Source organism: Coenobita brevimanus, chromosome 111, assembly GCF_032717465.1.
Source record: "Coenobita brevimanus isolate Jiangsu-jjx chromosome 111, ASM3271746v2, whole genome shotgun sequence".
Taxonomy (NCBI): domain Eukaryota; kingdom Metazoa; phylum Arthropoda; class Malacostraca; order Decapoda; family Coenobitidae; genus Coenobita; species Coenobita brevimanus.
In genome coordinates, this window is record NC_137064.1 from 26,862,852 (window position 1) to 26,883,165 (window position 20,314).

At 39.3% G+C, this 20,314-nt stretch overlaps 1 protein-coding gene across 5 annotated transcripts in view; it reads left to right on the plus strand.

The window, feature by feature from the left end:
• LOC145417738 (innexin inx2-like) overlaps nucleotides 1–20,007 on the plus strand; it is a 229,663-nt gene extending 209,656 nt beyond the window's left edge. The window contains exons 2-4 of one of the 5 annotated variants that reach the window (XM_080286344.1): nucleotides 2,714–2,927; nucleotides 14,573–15,780; nucleotides 16,737–16,900. In XM_080286344.1, the coding sequence (XP_080142470.1) occupies nucleotides 2,842–2,927; nucleotides 14,573–15,780; nucleotides 16,737–16,759 (1,317 nt within the window). In that variant the 5' untranslated portion in view covers nucleotides 2,714–2,841 and the 3' untranslated portion in view covers nucleotides 16,760–16,900. Of the gene's footprint in view, nucleotides 1–2,713; nucleotides 2,928–14,218; nucleotides 14,280–14,572; nucleotides 16,665–16,736 lie in introns of those variants that run through there. The other 4 variants (XM_080286345.1, XM_080286343.1, XM_080286346.1 and 1 more) reach the window with 4 other exon arrangements.
• The last annotated feature ends 307 nt before the right edge of the window (nucleotides 20,008–20,314 follow it).

Consider the following 20,314-nt stretch of genomic DNA (forward strand, 5'->3'; position numbering starts at 1 on the left):
GAACTACTAGAATGAGATAAGGATAGCAAAGAAGAAGGGTTCTCCCCCGCCCTCCAAACCCACCAGCCGAAGCCGGCAGGAAAAAGTCAGAAAGAACACCACGCAGTACAGAAAAACTGGCGTGAACATTTTACAGGAAAGTGTGAAAGAATAGAGACTATCATAGTGTAACCTGAAAAGGAAAAATTATGAATTAGTATTGGTTATAAGATTTTCTTTTTTCTATATCCACCCATTATTTGTCATATGCTTATCTAGCCTATGCTTATTCCATTCGTCTACTACTCTATTACCAAACCAATTTCTGCCTATTTCCTCATTGAAACGGAATTTTTCTAGTTTGAAACCATTATTTCTAGTTCTATCCTGTATGCTCACTTTAAGTACCTTGCTAATATCTCCCTTATTTATACCCTTCATCCACTTAAACACCTCAATTAAGTCTCCCCTTACACTACGCCTCTCTAGCGAATGCAGACTTAGTCTTTTCAGTCTCTTCATATAACAGGTTCCGGACGTCATGTATAATTTTTGTCATTCTTCTCTGTACATTTTCTAACGAATTAATATCCATTCTATCGTAAGGACACCAAAATTGTACTGCGTAGTCTAAATGTGGCCTTTCTAATGCTAGATAAAGTTTAATATCAGTATTACTTTTGATGATCTGTTGCTCACGCTTCTCGAAATAAATCCTAGGACCCTATTTGCTTTATTTCTCGCATTAATACACTGTTGCCTTGGTTTAAGGTCGTTACTAACCATAACTCCTAGATCCCTCTCGCATTCCGATTTGCTAATTTCTTTGTTATCTAAGCTGTATTTAGTGTCTCCAATGGTCTTACCTACGTTAAGCAGGCAAAGAAGGCGGCTCTTCCCGCTCCAAACCCTCCAGCCGAAGCTGGCAGGAAAAAGTCAGATAGAACACAACGCAGTATAGTAAAACTGGTGTGGACATTTTATAGGAAAGTGTGAAAGGGGAAAAAGATAAAAAAGGGATGGGTATTAAAAAAGAAATTTCATAACCAATACTAATTCCCCCACGACCATGCCTGTATCATCATCCAGTGTAATAAAATATGTTCATGGCAATACGCTTGAATACACAGTACATCACTCAATTAATCCTAGCGTCTTGCAACGCCATGGCGTCGCTTGCATGTACCGTAACTAAAAATTTGTTTTCGTAGTGCCATCCAATGGTTTGTGATTGTGCCTATATGCGATCATTCAGTTTTCACTTGTGTTTACAGTCCACAATACATTACAACGCGGACGTCCATAAGGCTATAGTCATCATGCAATTTTTTTTTTTTTTTTTAATGCGTCGTGTCAAGCCATAACGCTCCGTTCTGCTCATTGCATGACAGCCGTGGAGCCTGTCATGCAAACTAGGCTGTCCTTTCTCGCGGATACCAAACCAGGTTGTCCTTTCTCGTGGATACCTGACCAGGTTGTCCTTTCTCGTGGATACCAAAACTAGGCTGTTGTATTGTAACTGCACCAGCACTGACTATCAGTATGTCTTTCAAATACCACAGAATCACATGACATGCCACGTGCTAACCAGCTCCAAGCCACGTGGACCAATCAGACATGATATGGTAGTGGTATTTTACAATACATAGATTGTGACAAAAGTTGCAGTCTACCATGCAGTTATGCGAAATGCTACTAGTAGAATATCGATTAGATGCGGTTTGAGCTGTACGAGCTTTGGCAAATGCGGTTGGCAACACGTTTGCAAAGGTCACTTTGTGGTATTGGCTGAGGAGTTTGGATGCTAACTGGCTAGAAATGGCTGCGGAATTACATGTAATGGTGTCGTAGCATTAATAATGCTGCAACATCAGCAGTAACAAGGTCATATATATGTATTACAAGAAAAATAATTTCAGTATGGGTAAGGTTTTCAGTACCCATAATAAAATTCATAATTATTGTACTGTAGACCTATGGCCTGACCACCGACACGGTTAGTAACTGCAGCATACAGTCGACCGACGTGTTTGTCTAGTTAAATTTCCTTCAACACCAGTGTTAATGCGGTTATCCTTATCCATTTGCAGTAATACCACGAACATGATCATGCTTTTAATTGTCATTATAGTCTGTAGATTTAAGTAACTTACATAGGTAGGCCTATTGCATAAACTGGTGAGCATATTAACTGACTCTTACTAGGTGGCAGGGTGGCTCAGTGATAGAGCGCCTGACTCAAGACGGAAGGGCCGAAAGCTCGAGCCCCACCGGGTTAGCTTCCCTGCTGGGAGAGGTAGCGCTCTCCTGTCACCTAGTGGGGCAATATGATCGATCAAGGTCTAGCTCGGTGAATTCACTTCTATTTTCTGCCTTTCAGTATTTAGGTAAAAGGAATTCCGCTCAGTCATTTAGGAGTTTGAACCTTCCTCCACTCAAGTGTTTTGTTTTTCAGTATAAAGATAATTGGAAGACCTGTTCCTCCATAGTGTATTGAGAGGTGTACGGCTGTGGTGCTAAATGTTAAACATTAACAGTTGCAACTGATTAAAAGGTGTTTTCCTGCCCATAATATACTGTACTGCCTGATCAATATTCCTTGTGTTCTAGGTGTGATGAGCTTTTTACTTCCAAATACTTTACCTGACCAATATTAACTGGGTTGCAAGAATGATGAAGCACTTTTTCTTTCAGTTACAATAATAATTTGCCTTAACATTATTCCTTGTTCCAGGCGTGATGAAGAGCCTCTGACAGGAGTGCCGAGGTGTGTGGTGTGTGAGGGAGTGTGTGTGTGAGAGGAGGACCCAGCTGTCCATGGGGCAGCACTGAGCTCAACGAGGCCCCTCCAGAGCACAGCACATGAGTGACGTCGACCTCAGCCTGCGTCAGCTTCTGGCTTCCTACGACTCGGCACCCACCAGACCCAAACCCCCTCAGAGCCAAAGGTTGGTGATCCCATATGCCTCATATTTTTTAGGCAAACGAAATGGTTCAAATGATGTAGGAACAGCAATAATACATATTAATTATTGTAATTACTGTAATGCTTTTTGGTTTTCAAAATGACTGCAAGACTGAGAATTTTATAAGAATACAGTACTGTACTGCACTGATTATTTCCCATCACATTTGTGTGTCAAAATTAGTTAATTGAATCACATGTACAGTATAAGTACCGGGTACTGAACGTATTGTTGTGGTTATGAATTTACAGTTTAGTGCATAGTGTATGCATTGCATTAAAATAGTTTAAAGTACCGGTAGGCAATAAAACAAACTCCTAAATAAAAAAAATCCAATTTCCAAAAACTTCCACTTTCCAAAAGCCCATTTCACGTGATAGGGGGCGTATTGATAATGCCTGTCCTCACACAGTCCGTGCATATTAGATGCTTTTCTTGTGGACATGGATAATAACATGATAAATTACTGATGCATGGTACTTCAATGTTTTTATTTTTCATTAAACTATAGGCAGTTTTTTACTTGAATTCTTGGTTATCTTTCTACTTGGATATTTTCCTTACTCTTTGGACCCAAGCAATTTATATTCTGAGAGTATATTCTACAGGAAAACTGTAGTACGGTACTGTACTGTATAGTACAGTCAAGCATCGATTAACGTGGACAATAGAGACTGGACAAGCACCATGCTATGGTGTTTCCATTCTATCGTCACTTTGGGTGCGTCGACTGTGTAAAAAATGCGTAAATGCCAACTCTGTGATTATGAAAGACAAGTGTCATATTTTTTGCTATTACTTACTTGTAAATGTATTTTAAATACTCTCTGTAGATTTTTTCTAAAAAGAAGCTATATAGTTGTTATGAATTATTCTCTTTTTGAGGATGAAAACAGTGGCTTTCATAAGACTTGGCAACGGTGTTTTTGCGATGTTGGGAAGTCTTGCGGCCTGACCCCGTGACCCGGGTCACTTATAGCAATACCCCACCATGGATTCTTCTCCTTCAATTCGCTCCCGTGTCCTCCACAGCCAACCAAATTATTTACAATGGGAATAAATATTCCATCATTCATCATCCAATCCTACATTGCTCCATGAGGAGCGTAGGAGCCCGGGGCTAGGCAGTTTCCTAGAAGAAAGGTCAAACAGAGGACCATTAATAGATCCCTCAATAGCAGTTGCACGAACAGCCAAAGCCACCAACGTGAGCGAAAGGACAGTGATAATTTACTGTAAATTAAACAAAGCTTGTAGCAAACAGGATTTTCCAAAAGAGCCCGCATTCACTTCGCCGACAAAAAGTCGCTTTCCAACTGTGACGAATTAAGATGACTTTGATAAGTGTGTACTTAAAACCGTCTTAGCATTCTACGAAAGGAAAGAAAATCAGGGCTGAAGCAACGGATTTGACCTCGTCATCTGAGGTGGATGTCCCGGGATATACTGTAAGCCGGCCAATCATGACGAGTCTGGCGAGTGACATCACCGCGTGAGACTTCCAAATTGCGCCACCAGGCCAGCTAACTTCCCGCGTGCACTGAGTTTTTCCCTGTATTGATCATGACCTGTCGCATTATGCTGACCTTGTTAGAGCAAATACGCATTACTCAAACACACATTACTCAATGACTGACTGTACTGTACAGTACAGGCATGAAGATTTAATATAACTGGTCATGAAAGTGGGGGAAAACTAGCACAGCAAGATCTAATTTGTATTTGGTCTTGTGGTTATATGACCTTGTTTCAGTACATTGCATTCTGTGGCCTGTAGATATCAAAATTTCTATAGAATGAGAGTACTTTAATGTAAATTACCTTTTTCATACACACACGATGTATGATGACATTTGCCACCATATTAAAGTTGAGCGAATATAAAAGTCACTATGTTAATAGTTCTAGTTAATATTTTTTTTAAACTGATCCATGAATCAAGGTCCACTGAGATAGTTATTAAAAGCATTTAGCGGGTAATTAATCAATTATAATGGATTAATTGGGGGAAAGCTGGAATGAACAAGCATGTCATGTTTACATTTTCAGCGAACCAGGACTCAACAAACATGTCAATCATTTGAACCATTTTTAAATTTACAGTGTTATTAAAAAGCGATTGACTAGGCTAAAGCCAGATATTTATTTTAATATAGAATATTGTAATTTTTCTTGGCAAGGTGACTGACATCAACTCTGATATTGGAAAAGTAAAATTGGCTTATTTGCAGTTAAGAATAAGAAAGTTATTGTGAATGAGGTAGAATTCATTACCATGTCTGGAATCAGCTATTACTTGCTTAGGATGCATTTTGACATTATGCCAAACTTTTTCGGCACCACAGTGGCATTTAATAACATCTTCGTCAGTCAACATGCCACAAAAAAATAAATTTGAATGAATATAATGGCATGTACACATATACTTCCTTGCCGTCACTTTCACATCAATGCTTCAGAAGTAATGAGGCTGATGGAGGCTTATATTAATTTTGTGATATTGCTCATTATTTTTTTACAGAAATATATAAAGTTTATATCATAGATTGTTGATGACAGAAAATTTAAAAAACTGTTGTTCATAACATTAGCAGCAGAAATTAGAAATACTGTAATTGGTATTGATTGTACATATGAATTTCAGATTTCACTAATGTGCAGTATCTAAGACCATAATATCAAAAGGGAAGTGCCAGATGAGGTGTTGAAGATTGTGGTGTAGAGTGAGAGAATAAAAGGTTGGATAGATTAATGAATGGTAGTATGAGTAAATGAATAGGGTAGGATGGGAGTATACTGTATTTTTGAGGGAGGTTGGCTGGGGCTTGATATAAAGTGGAAAGAACAGGAAAAATCAAGAATGATGATGAATAGCTCCTTAGTAGAGAATAAATAATGAGTGAATTGTGCTTAGCAGTCTAGATTACTTGGAGAATGCATGTGATGTAGGGATACATTAGAACTCGAAGAATTATAAATTTAGGGTATTGGCAAAGATGATTAACCCTTTGGCTGTGTTTGCTCCTTTTGGAGGGCTGTTATCAGGATGGCAAACATCTACAATATATACTGTCCTTTTACATATTTCCCCTACACCATCGCTTTCTTTCCCCTTGCTGTTATACTATCATACAGTATGTTTGCCTATGATATGACATTTTTGTTCCAACATGCTTTTTTTTTTTTTTTTTTTTAATGTGCATTATACAAATAAAAACCTATGTTTATAATCATTCTTGCACCATCTTTCCCTCTAGTCACCCCTAAAGACTGTCCAAGGCCTGCTATAATCTCCTCATATTGGGACCAGCTGTTGTACTTTCTGTACAGCAGTTAAGTGAACTGTGAAAGTGCTAAGTACAGTACTAAGAAAATGAGAAAAAAACATTTATGGTGTTCTTAAGAGAAAAGTAAGTCTTCTTGTGTTAAATCCCTTGTGAGAACTAACACTAACAGGTGATCAGGGGAACCGAATTTCGCTCAGATTAAGTTGAGATTTCTCATTATTCTCATAAATTCACAAGGACAAAAGTTGACAATAATGCTAACTTACCAGTTATGAGCAGGATGAGATACAGGTCCTCAGCATTACACACTAGAGAAATAGACAATTGTAAGTCATGGAAATCCTGTATAAACTGCCTTTAGTCCCAGTCACCCCAGTTTAGTATATTTTGTGCTAGTCACTTGCTCATAAGTTGTACTGCCCCCTGACAATTATCTGCTTTTGATTTGATTGAGTAAGTCTAATGGAAATGTTTCAAGTTACATTGCAAATTTACCAAGATGACTGGTCCTTCATCCAGTTACTGGGCATGCTTTGTGCCATCCAAAATGTCGTACATTCACAAAACAACAGAAAATGCTGGATGTGGGACATTTGAGTCCTGCTTGTTGTATAATGTTGGTTCTTTCATTTGATGCTAATTCAATGGACCTGACCATCAGCTTAATGCATTATTAAGTGAACTGTGCCATGAAAACATAGTCTTATCTCATAAAGATATTCCTTGATAACTTTTATCATACCACATACAGTACAGTACTTGGCAGCTCCAATCCAAGGCTATGGCTAAAGAGAAAAAAGAAAAAAATGAAGATAGTGCATTGCACATAATCATTGGCTTCTTTCAAAGCCTGTCACATTCCTCATTTGCAATTGCTTGTTGTTCATCCCATCATTCTCCATTAGTAGAGTATTTGTTCTTTCATCACTAATTGTGTTTGGCCAAAGCTCACTGTTGCAGAAACAGCTTCTAACATGACATTTCACACACACCTTTCTCAGTACTTCCAAACCAACCATATCTTTTAGAATACATACTTGTGCCTTCTTAAGCCATACCTATTCTATGTGTATGCATTCTTGAACTTTTACCATACAGTCACAAGAAATATTTTCTTCCAAGAACTGTGCTTCAACACCTAGGCTCTACTGAATTCAATCTCACATGTTTTTGTATTGTATATTGTCAGTTAAAAATCACAGTACAATATTATTCTTTAATGAATTTTCTGAGTGGAGTTAGCCTTAATTTGCTTGAAGATTTTTGTAGATTGAGAGTTTCATGGTCTTTAGTAAATTTTTACTTAATGGAGTTCATCAGTACTTTGTTTTCCTGTTTTTTTTTTTTTTTTGTGATTCATGAGATATTGACTGTCAGTTTTTGAGACAAACCTAACTGAAGTTTTTTGAGTGATGAAAAAACAAAAGGACCAGAGAGTTAGTACAGCCTATTTTAAACATTTCCCTACCCCACGTATCCTAACAACACTTAAGCAGTCAGATGTGTTTTATGATAGGTGCCACCATCCAACCTGGTAGGGGATGTAAACATTCCAAAGCAGGCAACCTCAAGGTGTTTTTTATGGGCACTATACCTCTGTTACCAATGATTTATGAAGGAAGTATTGCAAATGTGTTTCTATAGATGATATCTACCTGTCAGTGAGGCTGAGAGTAAATATATACTGGCTTTATAACACCTGGCCCTGTTTTGCTCTGTGCATTGGCAGAATGATGGTAGCACATGCATGCAATCAGTATTCATACATTCCTCCTCATTCTACTTCACTTAACTTCTTATGCTCATTGGTTAGGCACCTCCATATTCCCATCCATGTGTACAAGTAATTGACAAGGTTAACACAGTACAGTACAATGCAAAGTAATAGTAAATTTATAAATAGTTGTAATTTATAAATCCGAGACATGTTTGAGAATACAGTTATACCTCTTCTTATGTGTACTTCAAATGTATGGACTCCACTTGCTTGTTGCCCATACATTGTGTCCAATTTAGCAAGGTGCCCATTAACTGTGGCTAAAATCACTGCAGTAGTTAAAAAAAAAAAAAAAAAAATGAAGCAACATTTACACCACTGTCTTGGTGCATCACCTCCACCTTGATGAAGGTATGTGCAGCTGAGGCTAAAATGCCATGTTATCCCATGTAAAAAGCCAACTGTGCAGGATGACGGTGCGGAGGGTACTATCTACAGTTCACTTGTATCCTGCTAGTGACTGGAAGGCAGTAGCTTGTGTATGACTCTGGTGGTACCATGCTAGGTATTTTTTGAAATGGTCATGTCCTGTGTGCATCCTCATTACCTCTGTCAAGAGATTCTTGGTTCAGCCACAAAGTGTGTGCATCTCCAGTGGACCCTGCCAGTGACTTTCTTTGGTTGTATAGTGCATGAATCTGCAGTGGCCCCTGCCAGTGACATTTGCTAGGAGTGATTCTGTACTTTTTGCTACAAGTAACTTGTGCTGTCTTGCCAGTGTGTGCTTCAAGACAGTGTCTACTCCCCCTTCATTGTCTAATGGAACCATAAGCCTCTCAGTTTGATGACAAGAAATGATAAGGCACTTGAACAACCATCAAAGTATTGTAGATATCATTAATGAATCAACAGTACTGAGAAAAAAATCTATTAAACAAGCATGGCATCTTTCAACAATCTTCGAGTGAAATAAGATTGATGGTGGTGAACAAAGTGTTAATTAACACTAATTTATTTTTATCATCATGAGCAGAATCACCCAGCAGACAGCAGTATTATAAGGTAAAGCTAAGGAAATCCATTCGAGTGGCATTTATCATGAGAGCTGACCTCACTTTTTCATTAAACACAAGCAAAGGATGGTTCGAAAGTTTCTGTGAAGGAAGAAGGCATGCAGTGCAAGATTCCATGGTGAGATGGCTAGTGTTGATCAGACTGCAGCTAACTTTTTATAAGCTTTTGAAGGTTGTAGAGGATGGGGACTGTGAGGTAGGCCAAGTGTTAACAGGGACAAGACTGGCTTTTCATGGAAATACCTCTCTTCATTTACATTCCCCACTGGAGGAAAAGAGCACCCTAGGTTTTAAGGTGAGCAAAAAATGCCTTAATCTGGTGTTGAAAATTAGTGCAACTGACAGCAGACTACAGCCAGTTCCATTTCTTTACTTACATCACTTGTGAGTGTCAGTTTGGAGAAGCTGGAGATGGACTTTTGATCATAAAGGATGGGCAACTGCTTCAGTTGTCAAAGCTTGGTTCAACAACATGCTCATACCCATAGCAAAGACCTTCTACGAGCAGTGCAAGCTGCCATTCATTATCATCTTAAACCAGTACAACTGCCTTTACCATCCAGATTACCTAGTCGGTCAGCACCCTGTTGTTAAGACTCTCATCTTGCCACCTAATGCAACATCAACAGTACAGCCATTGGGCCAAGAAATAATCTCAGCTTTCAACAGACTATTAGAAGCTCGTTTTTGAGCAGTTGATTGAGGCAACACTGGGGAGTGAAGAGATGAAAGATATGGAGGTGGAGAACCAGGAGAGTGGATTGATACCAATTTTTTCCATGGTGCTGGGACAGTATAGCAATATACTTCTGTCTCATCAATGAATATAAAGGACTTCTGGAGAAATTACAGCCAGAAGGGTGCACAAGAAAGTGTTGTTAGTGCATTAGCAAAGTAACACCCGAGGTGATCAACCAAAGGTAGAAAAAGTTGTTGCTTCATGTCTACCTTACACTCTGCCACTCTCCTCGTGGATGCTTTAGTGGCTATGGCAGAGGTGCTACATGCATCCCAGGTAAGAGATTTACTGACATAACCTGGGAAAGCATGCCTGAGAGGCTTGGAGAGGGCCAGGTGTTGCGGGAGAGGATACCATTGGCTTGGACGACAAGGAAGCAGAGAAAAGACAGCCAAAGCCACAGCAAGCCCTACCAAAACATGGGATACTGTACTATGTAACATCTTCAACCTTGGTGACAAGGTCAAGGATAAGATAATTATTGAAATTTACAACATCCCTATCTGTGATGAGCTTCATGCGCAGCTGTACCAGGTTTTAAAAAAAGAGTCTGGACAGATCTTTGAAATCTGTTGAGAATAGGCTTCAGCAGCTCATGACTGCCTGCCCTCAGCTGCTATACCATCCAGCTCCTGCCTCCCCACCTCAGCCATACCAGGCAACCTCACCAGACAACTCTCCAGCAGCAGCGAAGGCTTTGTCAGCTGACTGCAAAAAGTTCAAGGGGTTTGAGGGTACAACTTAACACTGCAAAGGCAAATCCCAGCCTCAGCTCCTCAGCCCCAGAGCCCTCCTTATTGAACCAACCTGCTGTCATCATTGTCATTGTCATGGTGGGTTTCTTGGCACTTTTTATTGTTTTAAGCCTCTTTAGTGTCACATTCTTATACCACCATATCCTTTATACAGTATGTTATGCCTTTAGGAAGCATATCTGTAGTCTAGTTGGGGTCATAGGGGGCCCACTAACTCAGATTCCACATATGCGGTCCACCAGGTTAACACTCAAGCCACGTAAGCAGAGGTACAGCTGTATCTTAGCCTCTCCTTTCAGTTGCAACTGCAAATTGGGGGAATTTTTTATATTATTTTTGTAAATATAAATGAAATTACAGTTGGCAGTTTTTCTTCAGTTTAGTGTGGTCTTAATTAGCAAAACTTGAAAGTGATTTGTACATGCCAAATATGATCATTTTTGTACACCTGTACTGTTTACATAGCATTACCAATATCCATTCATTACTGTATTTTCTTAGTGTCTCCAAAAATCACCACATAACTGTGAGGTTATAACCATTTGTGGGCTTAGTAATGCAGCAACCATTAATCATTTGCTTTCCCCTAAGCATTTTTCTCTTATTGAAACATCATTCTATTTTATTCTGTTAATTTTTTGTAACTGAACATAACTTCATCAGTATTATGCAAACAAAGTCTAGCATAAGTTCTAGTGTTGTCTTCCCCACTCATATAACATCTTCATTTTCTTTGACTGTGGTGCATTACCATTTTCCAGCAGTCATTGCTACTGTTTCATCCCGGGTTTCATCATGTAACCTTCATTTGTCATTATCTGCATTTATTTTGATGGGTTGTAATTATCTAAATTTATTTTGACGGCTTGTTTTCAGGCAGTCCTTCTGCAGTCAGGTTTCCATGGCCCTAAACCTCCTAATTAGCATTTGCCATGCAATAGTGCTTCTGCATAAGAAATTGCTGCTTGTTTCTTTTGTACCTCTTCCTAAAATTAATGTTCACTCTCCTTTGCATTTGCATAGAATGAGTTTCATGAATATATTTTTTATTGCATACTTTCATTTTATTATAAGGACTTTTCTGTCACCTGATTCTTTTTTCCCTTATTATACACCTTTACTTATACCATTAGCCATATACTGTACTTCATTTTCTTGTTTGAAACAGAGCTGTAATAAGCCTTCATGGTGCCCTGGGTTGAACCTGAGTTTCAGTAATGGCTATCTTGTCATTGCTTCCAGTTTATTGTGGGAGTATATTTATATAATAAAAATATCAGTTTTTTTAAGTACAGTAGTACTGTATAAGCATGGGTTTTGTATTGATGTACATTGCCCTGGTATCACAGTGCGTTCCTGTTCTTGCTTGCTTTACTTTAGACTGATTTTTAAAAATCAGTAATTGTCTCCCATCACTGGAATCCAGGGCAGCTGTCCCTTCTGTCCGGCTATCCAGAGTCTTGTTAACCATGTCAACTCTGCTTTGTTACAGTTCCTCATTAGTTTTAAAGCTATTTCCCTACCTGCTTCATTTACCTGTTTGTTGGCAGGATTTTCATCAGGGCGTGTTCAATCCCGAGTTTATCCCATCTCATAGTCCATATCTCTTCCATCCACCTTACTCTTAAGCAGACAGACTCACACACTTAAACAAACCAAAGTTCCATATTCAAAAAGTATTCTGTGGTAACCTGCAGGGTTCATTCCTCTTATCATTACTATTTAATCTTTTTTTTACATGATGCACAAATCCCTTCTCCTTCATTAATAGTACATCCTATGTTGATGACCCAGCAATTGCTTCATCACATTATAAAATTAAACAAGCAGCAGACCACCGAGCTAGCTTCAACAGAATGACTGCGTCACCAAACAATTCAACTATCACTTCCTTCATACCAAACACGCACAAATCTCAAACACTCATATCACTCATTACCCAGTCATTCCCATTGGAGACTCCCTAATTCTTAGACTTACTTTGGATACACACACAACCTTTTTACAAGAAACAAGTAAAATCAGTGAACAGCACCTTGAAAACACTCTGAAACACTACCTATGGACAGCAAAAGGAATAGCTGAAAACAGCTTACAAATGCAGTTACACGAGCCCAAACTGGGACCTCACCTTAACAGCTTCAAACATAAAAAAACTTCCAAACACAAAAGGAAGCCCATACAATAACAGGATACACAAAGGAAAGAAAATAATTGCAAAGTACCGTATATGCATTCACCAAGTAAAAAACGTACTCCCAATCACGGACAATATGAATATGAGGTACAAGTTCATTGCTTCAAAACAGGATGCATCCCACCCTCGGAGGGGGAGAGAGAGAGAAAGAGAGAGAGAGAGAGAAAAAATACACAATGCTTTGACATACCAACACCATCCACCACTAAAGTACATGAACTCACAGCCATCCAAAACTGGAAGTTAAACAGCATCACTCATGAACTCCCAGCAGACTACTTAGACAGAACTACCATACCTACACAAGTGCATTTTGCGAGACCGTGATGCCCCACACGCCTTTCTCTGCATCCTTACCAAAACAAAATACAACTACAGTACCAAATAATCCACTGTCATTGTAATGCACCCCCTACCCCGTATGCACCTATCACAACAAACCGTTCATAATAACATCAACAAAAGATCTCTGGGAGTACCCAGTTGAAGGGGAGATGGTTTGGGGCAACAACAAATACAACTTCACCCTCATACATGCCACCAGTTATTTTCTGCTCAGCTTATGACTTAAAGCAAACTACCAAAAAACACATTCACTAAGAACATGATACTGACTGAGAAATTTCCAGCTTTACTTAATGATCTAGACATACTGTCTGAGAATTTAGCTATCCATCATCCAGTATGAGTACATTTTCAGTTATTTCTGATAATCCTTCCGCTTGTGATGTATGTATATATGACAGTATTACATTTCTGTTCAAGTGATGGATCAAATTATGTAAGGGTGGTTTTATTAACATTAAACCCCATCAGCATGATGACATTTAATTTTAATACTTGCAACAGTCAGACAATTCTGTTCAGCTCAGATATATTCAGCTGAAGAGATTCAATCTTCTATCAACACTTCCTCCAAAGTCTTCTTTTAAAATGAAGTTGTTAGGAAAGAGTAAGAATGGGGGGGAAAAAAATGGACTGGAGATTAACCTTATAAGAGTGAACATCCAAAGGGTTAAAGAACTGAGTGAATGAAGTGACAACTGTGGAGTCGCATGATAGGGTTATTGTGATGGGTTGTCACTATTCTGGCACGTGGGATGTTACCACCTAGCACTTCACCTTCATAAGGCAGTCACTGGGAGCTAGTTGGATAGATTAACGCTTCCACATATTCCCTGGAATTTATATATACCCACTCCACTGATGGCATTGTTTTTCATGCACTATTTTAAATGTAACTTTGAAGATATTGAACTACGTGTTCTGTCACAATGGCATCACTGGAGGCTCATAGTTACCACATTAGTGCCCACTTATTAGTGCTAGTTGTTAAATGTCAAGTCTTGCTCCAGGCAGGATATGCTGTCTTGTCTTGCCCATCACTGCCTGTCATATAATGCTGCTCTAGTTGATCATGTGAGTTATGAGAAATAATCTTAAATGCTGATGCCTTGTTTTAGGACAGAAATAATGCTAATTCATGCACCTTTTCATTTTTACAGTTGGCTTTGAGAGCCATATAAACGAGGTTCACTAGAAACCAGAATTTTGTATATTAAATAGGTAAATCCCAAATTTTGTTTTGCATGCAGTAGTATTGGCTTACTAAGATGAACATGTTTTGCATGATCTGAATTCTTCCTTCATCTCTTAAAGCTGGTTTTGTTTTTACTGACATAAACTCTGCTGTCTTTACTTATATTTAAATGCTTTTATTTGATGTGGAGATACATAGATTTTGGTGGGAAATTTTGCTTTCAGTGGTTAACACTTGTTTGATGAAAAACTGACATACTGAAATACAGCTGATGGAGGAAGATCTGATCGAGCCAGTAATTCAATTCTCCCCTTTGCAGAGATAGAGGAATGGTAATGCCAGGCCAGAGTGGGAGATCCTTTGACATTATCCGGCAGATTGTCGGAAATGTCGTCAATATCTTCAATAAGCGGGCGTCGCCCTGCACAGCGCCATGTGATGGCATGGTGCTTAAGATGCACTACCAGTGGACTTTCTGGGTCCTTTTAGGTGGCTTCTCAGCTATTTGGTATTCATGGTACCATAGAGATGTTATCACCTGTGCATCTCACTTTAATGCCGAGACACAAGTTAGACTAGATTATATCAATATCTGCCTTTCATATCCATTTGTGGATGGAGCTGGAGATGATGTGGGTGAAATTGAAGGTGGACAGAGGCGTTATCTACTCTTTTACCGCTGGATTCACTGGACCCTGCTGCTTCTCGCTGGCTTCTACTACATTCCACGCAAGATCTCAAAGACATCAGAGAACTCAAAAGTAAAAAAACTGATGGAGGACCTAGCTGTGAATGCCCATCGCTATGATGGTTTGGAACGGGAGTTGGTAGAGCGGACTGCAAAGTATATTGCATTTAACTTAAAGACTCACAATGGTCTCTACTACAAGTATGTAACTTGCAACTTGGTTGCTTTGTTAGTAGACATATTTTCCTTCCAGTTTCTTGACTTTGTGTTTCAGGGACGTTTCTTAAGGTATGGCTTCCAAGCTTACCCCTTCTCTCGTGACCCACAAGGTTTTTCAGATTATATGTCCCAGATGTTTCCACCTTTTGCTAGTTGTGAGCTTCATGACGAAGTTCAGTTGACCAACAAGCGGATTGAGCGTCTTGGTTGCCATTTAACTGTGATGGAATTGTATGAGAAAGTTTTTCTGGTGCTGTGGGTATGGCTCATAATAATGACATCAATCACAGTTGGGTATCTCATCTTCCTGGCACTGATGTGGGCTCCTTGGGCCCGCCTCTGGATGTTGAGGATCGCCAAACCCCTGAGTGCAAAGGATACTATTCGTAACACTATCTGCAGCATTGTGAGCACCTGCAAGATTGGGGATGTATACCTCTTGTATCGCCTGAAGCAACATTTCAGCCACGCACGGTACTATGAGCTCCTAACAAGACTCTCAGACCCAGACTTCCTGCGCACTATGCTGGACAGTGTTGCCATAGATCACCCTCATGGACACAACAAGGGTGGTGGTGCGCCAGACCTCAGACAGCGCAAGAACAACCCAAAGAGCCCAGGCAAGTTCCAGGATGTCCTCTTTAGCACACCTGGTGAGGGAGGCTATCTACCTAATTCCAGCATCCTAGTTGAATAAGAAATACTGGAAAATACTGATCCCTGTAATTCAGATTCATTTTACCTAGTTACTCAGAGGAGTCTATGATGAGGTTTCACACTCCTGTCTTTTCCCAGTAATGTGATAATCACCATATTGACTATAGCTGATTGGTAATGTGAACAATGTAAGTGTGGATGATTATGCCTGTGAGGTGGAGTCTGTTCCAAGGGATTGAAGCATGGGTGAATGAGTGCATGGCTCATTTAATTGGGCAGACCTTATGTTTGGTCTCCATCTGTTAGGCTTTTTTCTTGCTCTCTGGACCTTACCTCACCTCCTCCTTAGGTGGGAAAACGTCTGGATGGTGGTGATATGATTTTTCTATGTATTCATGTACTTATCAATGGAGAGTACAAAAGAATTGTTGACCTGTGAAGCTGGCATTGGCTTCATGATTGTTAAACAGCTGGGTTCATCTAGTGGAAGAGACAGCAGTGATGTTCATAATTTTTATATTTTGAGTGTATGTTCAGCGAAGGCTGGGTTAATGAACAGTGAGAGTGTAGGTGTGTATTTTTTGTACTTAAGGTATTTTTATTTTTAGACATTGCCAGGTTATGCATTTGTCTTTGGCATTTTAAAAAGTTGCATTTATCAGCCCAATGTTAACGTTTTATGGCTATCTTTGGGAACTGTTTTGCCTGGCTAAGCACCTGCTTAATTTTATTCAATAAAAGATGAAAGTAATTGACTTTAATTTTTTCCCTTCTTGATGGCTGGCTTTGCTTTAGACTTGTACAGACAAAGGCATGGTTGTGGGCACTGATATGGTAAACTGTGGACACTATTAACAATTTAATTTCAGATAGTGTGGAACAAAAATAGGTTCCTAATGTCGGTGAATTGGTTTTTCAGGAACTGAAAGATGGCTATCATAGGTCACGGCGGCACAGACATTATCCGCCAGTTGGTGGGTAATGTCGTGAACATATTCAAGAAAAAGCGTGTACCTTGCACCTCCCCCTGTGATGGTCTTGTCCTCAAGATGCACTACCAGTGGACCTTCTGGCTATTACTTGCTGGCTTCTCTGCAGTGTGGTACTCCTGGTACCACCGTGATGTGATCACCTGCGTCTCTCATTTCAATGCAGAGACCCAGGTCCGTCTTGATTACATAAACATCTGCCTCTCCTACCCATTTATAGAGGAAGGAAATCAGGAGCGCAGGTTTCTTCTCTTCTACAGATGGATCCACTGGACCTTACTGGTGCTTGCTGGCATTTACTACATTCCCCGTAAAATCTCCAAGAATTCTGAAAATCCCAAAGTGAAGAAACTCATTGAGGACCTTGCTGTTAACTCGTGTCGTTATGACCAGATTGAAAAGGAACTGGTGGACAGAGCAGCTCGCTACATTGCATTCAACCTTAAAACTCACAATGGACTATATTACAAATTTGTCATTTGCAATGTTGTAGCATTAGTTGTTGATATAATAAGTTTTCAGTTTTTGGATTTTGTGTTTCAAGGGCACTTTCTCCATTATGGATGGATGGCTTATCCTTACACTCGTGACCCTGTCAATTTCTCAGACTATATGTCCAGAACTTTCCCTCCTTTTGCCAAGTGCGAATTAGGGGTGGTTAACAAGTTGACTGGCCAGAGAACTGAGAGATTTGGTTGTCATTTAACAGTGATGGAGTTGTATGAAAAAGTGTTCTTGGGTGTGTGGGTGTGGTTGATTATCCTGACCACCATAACCTGTGCTTACTTAATATTCTTGGGCTTCATGTGGCTGCCCTACTTCCGCCTCATGATGCTGAAGGTAGCCAAGCCACTCAATGCCAAAGACACAGTGAGTAATACAATAGTCTCAGTTGTCAACTGCTGCAAAATTGGTGATGTCTATTTGCTATACAGACTGAAGCAGCATTTAAGTCACGCACGCTTCTATGAACTGCTGACTCGCCTCTCTGATCCAGAACTAATCAAAACCATGCTTGAAGACCCAGCAGACCGTGCCGTCCATGCAAGAAACCAGGATAACTTGCGTCAAAGGAAACCAAACATGAACGTGCCGCCTAAAGGGAAGTTTAATAATCCAGATCTATTTATCAAACAAGACTATGGAAGACCAAACACAAGTATCTTGGTTGAGTGATTCATGGCACATTTTAGTTTTTTTATAATTTTATATTTTAATACTTTCATTGTGTTCTGTAAATGAATATGCTCCAGTTTGTCCACATTTTAGTTTTTTATCATTTTATACTGTATTTTAACTTTTTCATTGTGTTCTGTAAATGAATATACTCCATGCCCACCAGCCTTATCCTGTCGGTAAATGTTGATCTGTTTGTCTAAGAAACGAATCCTTGAAAATGTAACCCCAACTTTGGTGACAGCCACTGAGGAACAGGAAAAGAAAAATGTCATTCTCTTGTATTCATGCATCCATTCATTCATACATACATAAATACATATACACACACACAAGTACTGCGAACTTAGATCTGAACATTTTTCGTAGTAACATTAGTCACTCTACAAAGCCTAGAAATGCTGAATTGCCATACATAAGCAGTTAACTTTCCTCATACTTAGTGGCTTATAAAATAAAAACAATAGTAGTTAATGGACAGAGGGATAGCACTGGAAATGAACGGTGAAGGATGGAGTATCTCATAGTTTATACCATACATGCAGATGATACAGAGCTGCTTGCATACACCAGACATGAGCTTGGTAGACTGGTGCAGAGTTTTGTAGATGTCTGTGAGTACCGTGCCTTTAAGGTAAATGATGAGTAAAGTTATGGTTGTTGAGAGATGATTCCTATCTGTGATGTTATGATGAATGGAGACTTGATGAGACCTGGGTGCATTGAGTGAAAGAAAAAAAAAAAAAATGTGTAAAACATGTGGAAAGTAGTGTGTCACAGGGAAGAAAGAGGCTGGTGCTATGAAGACCTTGATAAGAGGCAGAGGTCTGAGTAGGGCAGCTGTTAAAGATGTAGTGTAGGGAAGTCTGTGGACACAAGAGATGATTGTGTGTGCTTAGATGGCATAGCCATGTGGAGAGAGTGAGTGTGAATAACGGTGAAAACTGTGTATCTGACAAAGTATGAGAGTGAAAGGTAATGTGGAAAGGCAGATAGATAGATGTGGCAAATGAGTTTGTTAAAAAGACAGGTATGGAAGCTGATGAGGCTAGGGAACTGATAAAGAAACAGAGCTGGCTGGATGAATTTTGTGCCAAACTCTGGTTGGCACCCCTTTTTAATGTGACAGTCATTGGAGTGACATTGTTGAATAGGTAAATATGAAGCTACCTGCAAAATGAGGTTTTGGCCTACCATGTGGAACCAGGATTCTGGAGGTCTGAATGGCGAGTGAATGAGAGTGTGGTCCATTGAACAAACGTTGGTTATTATCTGATTCTATAAAGCTATTTCTGGCTCTGGACCCTACCTCACCCCACTGAAGAGTGGGATATGAGGTCTGGATGATGATGACAATGATGATAAATGCTAAAAAAGAATTCTGTAAATACTGACCTATGCTGATGGCCCAATACAATCAGACACTCAAGCATTTGCCAATACCTTGTGCTTTGCTAGGATCAACAAATGAACAATAAAAATAAGTCCTCAGTTTTATATCACTAAAATTATTTATCCTATCTGATGAACACCATGGATGCTCATGATGTATCAGCCCCTTAAATGACGCAAAAAATGAGACACGGGCTGTTCACTGGTGATCATTTTATTGATATATGAATATGCTCCAGCCTCACCGTTTAGGTGAGTTTTTGTCAAAGAAGTGCATCAGTGAAAATGTAAAAGCTCTTGTGAATCTTAAATTTTTCATTTTCTAACAAACTGATTAAGAACCCAAATCTTCCATCTCCCCAATAAGGACACAAATCATCAGTATCCCCAGTGCAGCATAAGTAATAGTCAGCAGTAAACCTTTCACCATGGAAAGCAGCAGATTCTGAAAACCATTTCTATTCACTGCAGGAAGGAAGCACTGACAATGACTATCAATGTCTTCACAGTATGGCAGGATCTGAACAATTTATGAATGGTAAGAGTTTTCTCATGCATGAATATTTGATGGTTACTGCTTTGAATTGTGTGTAATAAAACTGCACACCCAGAGATTAAACTGATTAATTCATGCCAAAGGTATCAGACCCTGGAGAAAAGGTAAAAATGCTCTTCTGCAATATGGACAACAAATAGTTGATAAGTTAGTCTCTTACTAAGGCACCAATGATACTGTACACAGAATTTTATTTACAAAATAGAGTAGCATGCAGAAATTTAATAATTATTATATTCTTTCAACTAAGAATACAATATATTACCCTAAGAGATACTTGTCATTGTTGCATACATGTGGCTCTGAGATTCTCGGAAAAGCTTTACAGTAATATTTCAAGTCAGCTTAAAAAAAAAAAAACTCCAAATAGAAAAAGTTCATATT